The 11638-nt window shown below is 33.7% G+C and overlaps 1 protein-coding gene across 1 annotated transcript in view; it reads left to right on the top strand.

Annotated features, from left to right (window-relative positions):
* Positions 1-11638, top strand: part of LOC108578069 (glutaminase liver isoform, mitochondrial) — a 21747-nt gene that overhangs the window by 7119 nt on the left and 2990 nt on the right. The window contains 6 exon segments of the mRNA XM_017941324.1: positions 7033-7068; positions 8774-8873; positions 8981-9123; positions 9981-10354; positions 10802-11152; positions 11199-11314. Coding sequence (XP_017796813.1) covers positions 7033-7068; positions 8774-8873; positions 8981-9123; positions 9981-10354; positions 10802-11152; positions 11199-11314 — 1120 coding nt within the window.

Consider the following 11638-nt stretch of genomic DNA (forward strand, 5'->3'; position numbering starts at 1 on the left):
TGTTGCATTTAATCGTGCAAGATGATACTTAATTACACGACGATCTTGAATTTCGCATTGATTCGACGACCACGAGAGAAAATTTCTTACACTGGATGAGATTCTGAACTATATTCAGATCGGACGAGGCATAATGATGAAGTTCTTGAAAAAGAAACACGAAACTTGGAAATTTATTTTCAGCGAATTTTACGCTTCAAGTGTGACTGTTAATTGTAACATTCGCACGTCAATATTTTTGTAGAATAAATAATAAAAAAAAAAAATTATCGAAAAAGTCTGTAGAATTACTATTTTTGATAATTTTCCTTTAAAAAATTATTCAGGAAGTGCATACAATTGTTAATGATTGCATTACAATTAATTGAATAATTTTCGTTTTTAACATTTATCGAGTAGGAAGGAAAAATGGTTTCTGTACTGAAGAAATATTTTTCTTATTATTTTCTCTGTTTAACTTTCCTCTTTGTTTAGCAATTTTTATTAGCGATAGATAATATGTATACAGGGTGTTTACACAGCTACTAGTTTTCCTCGTAAATTGTAAGTATGCGAAAAAAAAAATAAAAAAGGAAAAAGTTTTACCTTTAAGATTATAATCAACACAGTAGCGTACGTCGATTTTTTATATTTGCAATATTTTTCGAGAAACGACGGTGATCTTTAATTGTTTAAACGATTTACTAAAAAAATTGTTTTTTTGCTAAAGAATATTTTTCCTATTATTTTCCTTTTTGTTTAGCAATTTTTACTAGTGAATCACTACTAATAGCGTGTTACGGCTTATGCTTGGTGACCTCACACGGAGCGGAGTGTCGGTTAGTTGATAGGAGGTTGGAACATTCAACGTATGTACATATGTTGATACGTCGTACTCCAGGTTTGGAAGGATCTGAGAACTTTGCGTGTCGTAATGTTCGATATACCTCGAGCGGTAAAGGTACACTACCGGCCAAAAGTTTGGAATCACTTGCCGATTTCTATCAAAATCGAATATACCGGTAAATTTTGGAATGATCCATCGTTAATATATCAGATGTTAACAAGTTGAATTATACTTTAAGATATTTCAGCATTTTCTTAGGTCCATCATACTGTTATATAATTCATGCACTCAGTTTAAGGCAACTTTTCTACTGCCGGGAAAGATACTCTGTTTTCGCCTTATATAGGAATTCTCGATTCTTTTGTTTACCAATAAGTGTCAAATGTTACAATATTGGATTCCAATTGGCTGATCCGGGAGCCGAGAAAATGTATAAATCGGACATTTGTTATACATGCGGCCACCATTCTCGTGAACGAAGGCGTTGAAACGTGATCAGCAGCTAAAATTTTACATTAATACTTTAAAATGGCAAAGAGAATAGAAATTAGTTTTGAAACTCGAAGTGCAATTATTACACTTAGAAAGGAAGGTTATTCTTTGCGGAATATTGCAAGGAAATTGAAAGTATCATACAAGGGCGTGCAGGGTACAGTAAAACGTTTTGCGGATACTGGTAGTTTGAAAGACAAACCACGGTCAGGAGGACCCAAAATCACGTCGAGAACTGAAGATGTAAGAATAAATATTATTTGCAAACGAAACAGACGATTAACGGCCTCGGAAATTCGTGTAGGACTTAATGATAGTAGACCGAATCCAATATCTCTGACCACGGTGAAAAGGCGACTAACAGCTGCAGGTTTAAATTGCCGCATAGCAGTTAGGATACCATTGCTTTCGTCGAAAAATCGTAAAATGCGGTTGGATTGGGCAAAAAGTCACAAAAATTGGACACCTACGGAGTGGGGTAAGGTTCTTTGGACTGACGAATTCAAATTCGAAATATTTGGGTCGCACCGAAGGATATTTGTTCGCCGATCTGTACATGAAAAAATGTTGCCAGAGCGTATTGTACCTACTGTCAAACATGGTGGTGGTTCAGTTATGGTCTGGGGATGTTTCTCAACGGTTGGAGTAGGAGACCTAATCAAAATAGAAAATACAATGAAAAAAGAAGACTATAAACAGATACTCGAACAGCACGCTCTACCATCAGGTCACCGGTTAATACGTAGAAATTTTATTATGCAGCAAGATAACAACCCTAAGCTCTCATCTAAATTGTGTAAAGGGTTCTTATTGCAAAAAGAAACAGGAACTTGAGGAATATGACATGGCCAGCACAATCACCGGATTTGAACCCGATAGAATTTTTGTGGGAAGAGCTCGATCGGAATATCCGGTTGCACTGTCCAACATCGAAAGGACACCTTTGGCAACTACTACAAGAAGCATGGAAAAATTTAAAGTTAGAAATACTCGAAAAACTAATTGCCAGGATGCCCAAAATATGTCAGGCTGTCATTAGAAGTAAGGGTGGTTTTTTTGATGAAAAGGCAATTTAAAGAAAAATATCTATTTCTTCGTACAAAAAATAATATAAAATGTTTCTCTTAATTTTAAGTTTAAAGTTTCTCTTAATTTACGTAGTGATTCCAAACTTTTGGCCGGTAGTGTATATCTTTGTGAGTTTAGCTGATTCGTTACTCAGGAGAGGTTTGGTTGAAATGAGCGAGTCTGACATAATAATGATTCTAGTATAAATAAGAAGTTACAAGTTACTTGGATTCAACGATCGGTTACAATGATAGTTAAATAGTTAAATGGTTAATTCTCGACTTGGCGAGGATATTCCTTCTCAGTTTACGCGATAAGCCGCGGGGGTGCCTTAGACCGTATTGAGAATATAGTAATTCTACGCTCGAAAGGGACTACAACCCGATCTTGCTCGCGTTAACGTTCCGACGGGCAGAGTGACGTTCTGGTAAAAGACTGCGACCCTGAGCGTCAAAAATCAGGCCCTTACATACCTCAAAAATCGTGAGTTTTGGTGGTGGGGACGCTAGATTTTCCTGGGAACGGACTGCGCTCATCTGCCCTATCTCAAGGACTTTCCAGGGGATGTAAGATAGATTAAACACTTGGCGCCACCATATCGGCTAGGCTGCGTACGTAACAAGTGATAGAGCGATCGATTAATATACAGAGTGTCATGTAACTGGTGGTACAAGTGAGAAGGTAGTGATTCTATATGAAAAACTGAATCAAAAATATAGAATAAAATTATTTCATAAGAGGCTTAGTTTTTGAGAAAATTGAATTTAAAAATTCATCGAGTGCGTGTGCATTTAACTATCTCTCGGTTTTACGTTTGTACTAGTAAACGATACCAATGTCATGATAAATATTGATAATACATTTATTACAACGATTTCCTTAATTTAAATTTACATTACTGAACGAATTGTTGAAAGTGACGACCGTGTTAACGCGTACAAATCCTTGCTCTTTGAATCGGTATGTCGTGGACTGATGATACTTTAATCGTGTGAAAGCCTATACGATTTTTTCTTTTAGCTGTAGATTTACACTATCTTTTGCGTAGACTATTTCTTTGCGAAATGTGACATTACCACTATTAACGTAAAAGTATGAGCAAGAGCGACAGCTTGTACTCGTATCGCGAGTACCTCGTATCGAAAAATATTGTTGTATATTTTTGATTTAGTTTTTCATGTAGAAAAACTATTTGTCCACTTGTTCCACCACTTATATGACACACTGTATATTTATGATACATATCTGCAAGTTAAGTAGTGCAATGGAACAGTTTCGAAGTCAATTGCATAATTTAGGGAACAAACGAAGTCAGAGCAGTTGAACCACGCCAATGGGTATAATAGTTTTCGCAGATGTTTATTCCTGTCGTTCGTTTCAAATAGAGAGGGAAGAAAAAGGAAGCCTGATCGTTTCTCGTAACAATGAAGAAATAGATCCCGTACTAACAAGTGGAGCATATTGGAGAGCCAATAAATCCGAAGTAATCGATACTGACGGTTCTCAATCGCTTCTATTCAAGGAACTTATTAATTATCCTAGCGCACACAGCTGGAAAATTCGATTACGCCTCGATTAACATTCTCATTTCCATTTAAATCCTGTTAAAACTTCGATGATTCACGTTATTCACGTGTTTCTTAAGAGAACAGAAATTTTTCTCAACTTGTTCCTTTAATACTCTTTCATTTTTCCATCATATCACACCCTTTTTGTTTCGTAATTCATTCAGTTAGAAATTTTTCTTTAAGAATAACTCTTTGGATTTTTACGAGAAATTAGAAAATTATTTTAACCTGCTCCTTTATCGTCCTTTAATTTTTTAATCATATTAGGTTATCTCATAACTTCATGTCGAGAGCGAGAAATATTTAAATGAAAATCCAAGGAAATTTTATAGCGGCGAAATAATGGTCTTACCCACAAAGAAAAAAACAATAGGAAAAAATTGTGGAACAAGAAGGCGCTTACGTTTTATTTTTATCAAATTTAAAGGAAATATTGATTGAAATTATAAAATTCGATACGAATTTATGAGATGACCTAATATTATCCCCTTTCGTTTTATAATTTATTCAACTAGAAATTTTTCTCTAAGAATTATTCTTTCTTAAATTTTTCGAAAAATTGGAAAATTATTTTAATTAACCTATTCCTTTAAAATAACGTTTTCTTCAATTTTAAATTATCTCGTCCCTTCTTTTCACTTCATAATTCGTTCGATTGCTGGTTTCTTTATTAAAAATTCTATTTATATATTTCGAAGTTTGATATTGCTAATAGAGGAACGATTGTATCGCTTATTAATTGAGAACCATCGATTCCCCATGACCCGACCCCACGGATCGCAATTTATTGTCTTAACGTCACCACTGTCCATTTAAATACACTCAGAGGATGTCCATTTCGTTCTCCATAAGTTTGCTCGACTTTCGAGAATCTCGAGTGTTCAGGGAGACCGACAACGCGTTCGCGTAGACACAGAAGTAGAACTTGGATAAGTTTCTCGTCGAACGATGGACGATTAGTCTTCGATCGATCGCTTTCTTCGAGTTGACAATGGACAGCTTCGACTTCAGTGAACCGTTCGTGGATGATCTGATCGGTTTTCGTAAATTCGTTTCTCGGTAAGAATCAATTTTTACTTTTTTACAAATAAGTCTAAGAAAAATTTGAAAGAAATTTCTCGATAAGAACAAAAATATTTCGAGTAAGTTTCAGAGGATTTATAAAATAAAGTACACATTTTTTTTAAGAAAAATTACATTGGGAATATTTATTTTTCAACAAATTTTCTTTTATCTTTCATGTTTTTCTGAGTAAATAATAATTTCATTAAGTCACTGTGGTAATTTCTAACAGAAGTGTTTATTTATTTATCGACTTTTGAACAAATTTTCTTGTATCCTTCATCTTTTTTCCGGACTAAATAATCATTTCTGTTTTATTTGATTAAATTACTGTGGTAATTTCTTGAAAACTTTTGGGAATTCCAATGTGTACATATGTATATAATATATGTATGTATGTATATCTGTTGTTTCCATTGAATTGTGCGTACTGACGATCAAATTAAAAAGCTTTTCTTGTTGCTGACCAGATGACCGTCGTTCTCGAACCTCCAACAGCTCTAATAGAGCCTAATGAACTGTTTATCCTAGTAGCGATTTATCGTTCACGATATTCGATGTATACATAGCAAATAGCGTGTTCGTGCAAGTTTTACTTGCAATGGTGGAATATCGATTCGACAGATGCGGAAACTTTAAAAAATATCTTAAGTAAAATATACCTTTGAAAATATGATCAAATATTTCGAAATTCTATTTCCTAGAATTGATTCTTTTTACGCAGAAATTCTATTTTATCATTCAACCTTTTTCTCGCAATTTTTCAAATTTATACTCGTCAAATAACATTTTCCAAGTATTACGTACAGTGTATACCTACTCGACGATTTACAATTTTATCATTTGAAATTTAATTAAAGTTTAAATTAACGAACAATATCTCTTTTGCAAATAACTTCTATTTGACAATTTTCAATTTTATAAATTTATATCAAAGTTACAGTTAAAATGAAATTTCCTTACAAATATAGAATATCTTCAACTATTAATCTACATCTACAATTTTGAATTGATATTACAAGACGTTGTAATATCTCTTTCAAGGAAGAAATAGCGGAAGAATGACAATGATCGCAAAACCAATTTCCTTCAAATTGTTAGAGTTCTTTTCCAACGTTCTTAACAATCAACGAACAACGTTAAAATGTTGTGTAAATGCAAAGATTTGAAATATAATTTGCAATTGTTAGAAAGTTAAAGAAACGACGTAGGGGTCGTGACGTATTTTTTGCTACCGTGCAATTACGTCCTCCTAGATAATGATTTACCAAAGTTATTTGCCCCGGAACATGTTCAAACTGCATTTACACATAGTGTATTTCTACCACGGTTGCTACCTGTTCGTGTCTTTGCTATTTTGGCTCGTGTTTTCCGTTCTTCGAGTGGGGCCATCACTCGTTTTTCCCACTCGATATAAGCACCAGCGTTGCACGGATCGCGCAAGAATCGTGCGCAGATCCTCCAGAGATCATCTAAACTTCCTTGATCGGTCCTTTTCATGCTTCTGGAATTATTCTTCTAAAATCCTTTCAATAAAAATTCTGTCCCCTGTGATAATAGTAAATTATTAAATAATTCATTCACGTGAAGAACAACGTGTCAAGTTGAACTATCGAATCCTGACAATTAAGTTACCAGTGATTAAGAATAAAAGAATACATTCTTCAACGAGGTATTTGCGAAAAATTTTCATTTTTATTTTTCCAAATTTTTCTTCTATTTTCAACTTTTATCTTGCAAAGCTCGTAGACGTGGAAAAATGAAGGAAAAGAACGAAGACATTGTTATGCCTTCCATCGATCTGACTGAAAACTGTTCGAATGGGAATTCTGAGCTGGTGCCGATAAGTAACGGGGTCGGTTCCGAATATTATTCGATCAGAACGAAGATCGCGTGTTCTATATGGTTAGAAAAGAGGGACGAAGAGTCCAGAAGACTACTGGCACGTTTTCTTAGGTAAATTCGTCATTTTTTCACGATTTTTACTGATCACTTGTTCTAATTCTCTTTTTCCAGCGGGTACAGCTTAATTCATGACAGTCATTATATATAGTGAGTACTATGCAACTATATTGCTGACCACTATGAATAATTGCATGGTGTAACACGTGTGACATTGATCGAAATTATTATTTTTTTCTTCTTCTTTTGGAATTTTTCTTTTAGCAAAATAGTAAGAGATTCTTTTGTTCTATTAAGTTGATGTAAATGAAATGTCGTTTTTTCATCAGCATATATTAAATTTTGTTCGATCATCAATTTTTATACACAACAGTCAAGAAGAAGGAATTTGTTGTATAATAGTACACGTATATTGAATAGTAAAAGAATTCATAAAACAATAGTTTGAACATTACTATTTGACGTGATGAATAATCGCTATGAATAATGAATAATATAAATTTAGCATTTGAAAAAAAGATATATAAATGTTAGGACACTTGAACGTTGGTGTGCAAAATTCACGATGGGTAATTTTTCGTTGAAAATAAGCCAGATACGGCAATTTTTTTACATGGAGGAAATATTCCAAAGACCACAGATAGGGCCTAGGATGATAAGGTTTTAAGAAAAATTATTGAAAAGAATTTAGGATAAATTTTGCCACATCCTCTTCTATTCACTAGATCTTTCCTTGACAGACTACCATTTTTTTTAAACACCTGAGTAATTTTTCTAAAAACTAAATTATTTCGAAATAAAGACATTGTAAAAATAGCGTTCAAAGATTTCTTCAATTTAAAGACTAACGATTTTTCTATATTTGAAATAATGAAACCAGTTAATCGTTGAAAAAAGTGTATAGAATCGTATGGAAATTATTTCGATTAAATGCATTATTTTTTGAAGGAACACAATGTATCTAAAGTTTCGTTTAAAAAAACCGACATCTCATATACACCAACCTAATAATTTTCTTTTTTAATTTTATTGAATTTATTTGAAATTTGTTTAGTAAGGTTGAACCTCGTATTCGGTGATTTCAATGCCACTAAAATTGCAGAAAGTCCATATCGCCCATTCTAAGAAACCTCAAGGCCAAAGTCATAAGGTTTTTACGCTTACGTAATACATAATAGTTTTTTCAAAAGTAATAACATTTCAGGTATACTTTTACCAAATATTCCACTGTGAAGTTGTTATTCCATTATCTTCATTTTTTAAACTTGTTCCAAGCATTTCTTCGCGTATGGTGTCACTTGCTCGACCAATTTTCTATACAAACTAAAACTTGCTAATAACTTACGTCATTCAATTACCGAATAATAGACGTAGTTAGTAGAAGTATAATTTCTACTAAGGTTAGCCTCAGAGAATCCAGTTCGAAGGTTGATCTCTATGGTCTATGATTTTACTGCGTTTGTGAAGAACGTATCTTGGCTTGAAACCGTCATTCATACGCACAATTTGTATCTTAATCGTGTGTACAAATGAAATAGTTACGCATGTCAGTAGTGAATTTATTTTCTATCGAAATTTTCTAACATTGGTGCATAACGAAGTGTGTAAATTGAAATTGATTTCGCCATTTTGACGAGATGATTTGCTGCATGCCACGTGGTAATTATTTCAGCTGAGTGTGTTCATGATGATAGTTTTTGTATTATAGTATCTTTCTGTGAGTGATGTATTACAATAGAGTAGAGCAACGTGTATAATTTCTTTATTTTTCCTCTGAATTTTTGTACGGTGAAAAAAGTTTCGTTGAATTACACGAATATTAAATTATCGATTGTCTAACTTCTCGTTATTTTAGTACGAGAGATCATGACCAAGCGACGAACGCAGAGGATGCCCTCTTTGATATGTTCATGAATGAAGAAACTGGCCTTCTAGCAGTGGGAAAATTCTTAGCCGTGAGTATTGATACTTTTTATCCTAAAAATTGCCCAAGATTCAATTACAGAATAGACTTTCTGTTAAGATCAGCGTTTTCGATTATTTTATTTTCGCCTGTTCTCAGGCACTGAGGACGACAGGTTTAAGAAGTAACGACCCTAGGCTTCAAGAATTCACGGATAACCTGAAGAAGGAGCACTTGAACAGCGGAGGCCACGAGGGTGTCTCCCATGAGACACAGAAATTGAGCAGGGAACAATTTAGAAGGTAAATATATTATAGTACAGAAAAGTTAATCTAACCTTTATTTTATGCATAATTTTGCAAATATAAATTTATTAGAAACATTCTTCGAAACATCCAGCAGCATGAAAGAATTCATACAATCCTCGTCCCAATATTTAATTCTATAAAACAAATTATTTAACAATTTTTATAATAACAGTAATATTCCAATTACTTAAGGAGTTAGACCATACATTTTGTTGCTTAAATTGATAGTTTATACTTTAAAAATATAATCCAAATAGTTTAAATAAAAACATTCGATGGTTTCATGCTACTCTGTCAATCGGTAATCGAAACTTTAAACGCGTTTTTCCCAGAATGACATTTTTAAAGTCGGTGTTGTTCATAACTTCTACATTGAGATATAATCTAGAAAAGTGCATAGGATTTTTGCAATATATTGCAAACTTTTTCTGCAATTAACATTTTTATACTAAAATTTTAGGAAGAAAATACCATTTTGTTTCATATATTCACCATTTCTATAAAACTCAATATTCTTTTAAGATTCTGTATGTATACTTCTTTGGTAATTGGTATGTAGATTATGAACATTATTCATATTTTACTCTAAATCAAACCGTGTGGCAGCAGTTCGTCCGAAATAGAGGTTCGGCGATGCAGCTGTATTTTGTAAAGAAATGAAACGAAAAGTTTTCGATCGAGTCTGTTATTTTCTTAAAAAAAAAGAAAAAAAAGCGCCAATATTAGGTATCATTTTTCGACCTGAGTTAAAATTCGAAATTTTCATGAAAATTCCCACTCAATACCCCCCTTTAATTTCTCAATTAATCTATAATTCTCTCTAATTAGTAGATTATGGTTTCCAATTTCAGGATCATAAATCCTAACATAGTGTTGATCTCGCGAGCGTTCAGGCACCAATTCATCATCCCGGATTGGCCTGACTTCACCAAGCACATAGAGGACTCCTACTGGAAATGCAAGTCGAACTCGGAGGGCAAGGTCGCCTCGTACATACCTCAACTAGCAAGAATGAATCCGGAGTACTGGGGTGTCTCTGTTTGCACGATCGATGGACAGAGGTTCAGCATCGGTGACACCACGATTCCGTTCACCCTACAAAGCTGCAGCAAGCCTTTGACCTATGCCATCGCCTTGGACAGGCTTGGGCAGGAAGTGGTGCATCAGTATGTCGGTCAGGAACCGTCTGGACGGAACTTCAACGAGCTGGTTTTGGATTATAATAGTAAGTCGTTCATCTTTTTCGCGTGTATCTTCAAATTTTTTTAGAATTTTTTCATTTGTTGAACTTTCCCATTCTTCCTATTCTCGACATTTCGCAAGTTTTGCAATTTTCCTACTTCTCTTTTTTGGAAATTTTTCATATTTACCAATTGTCCTCTTTTTCAACTTTTCCAGTTATCCTATCTTGCAACTTCACCACTTTTTCTAATTTTAACTTTGCCACTTTAAAAATCTTCCTCTTTTTCAATTTCATCACTTCTTAAATTTTCCTATTTTCAATTTTGCCATTTTTTCAATTCTTCTATTTCTCAATTTCACCATTTTTCTAGTTTTTCTATTTCTCAATTTCACCATTTTCCTCATTTGCTTAGTTTTCAATGTTGCCACTCATTTGCCGTTGCCGTTCGAGCTTTTGCGCTAAAAACGGCTCTGAATTTGTGTATTACAGAGAAACCTCATAATCCCATGATCAACGCAGGAGCGATCCTAGTCGGTTCCCTCCTCAAGACTCTAATCAAACCCGAGATGACGTTAGCCGAGAAATTCGATTTCACGATGAACTATTTCAAGAGGTTAGCAGGCGGAGAGAATCTAGGCTTCAATAACGCTGTATTTCTCTCGGAACGAGAAGCTGCAGACAGAAATTACGCTCTTGGCTTCTATATGAGAGAACATAATTGCTATCCTGATAAATCGAACTTGAGGGAAATCATGGATTTCTACTTCCAGGTGAATTTATTTTCTATAAAAAAGAGAAATAAACACGAACAAATTTATAAAATTGGATAGTTACTCTAATGTGTAATTTATTTAAAAACAAAATATTTACATATAAATATAAATAGTAAAAAAATGTCCCATCACCGAAGAGAAGGTCTTAAAACCTGACAGTGTTCGAGACGTTCTTAGCTTGATGCACAGCTGTGGCATGTACGATTACAGTGGCCAGTTTGCGTTCAAGGTAATTACTGATTCCTCTCAACTTAACAAAGATTAGTAACTCCAACAATAACTGACAATAAATGAAAAAAACTGACGCTAGAATACTAAATTACACCGAAATAGCAATTCCCCGAAATTGTTCATACACCTATTTTTAATCTCCTATTTTATTAATTATTTTATCAGTATTTAAATTATAATTCATCAATTTTCCAATAAAAAAATTAATATTCTCCCTACTGAGGAACAAAAGTAAAAAATCACATTAAGATATTTAATTATAGACAAATGAAAAAAAATATAGGTTGAATTCTTCACTTTTTGCATATTTTCGATGATCATT

The sequence above is a fragment of the Habropoda laboriosa genome, unplaced genomic scaffold, assembly GCF_001263275.1.
Source record: "Habropoda laboriosa isolate 0110345459 unplaced genomic scaffold, ASM126327v1 scaffold1122, whole genome shotgun sequence".
Classification (NCBI taxonomy): Eukaryota; Metazoa; Arthropoda; class Insecta; order Hymenoptera; family Apidae; genus Habropoda; species Habropoda laboriosa.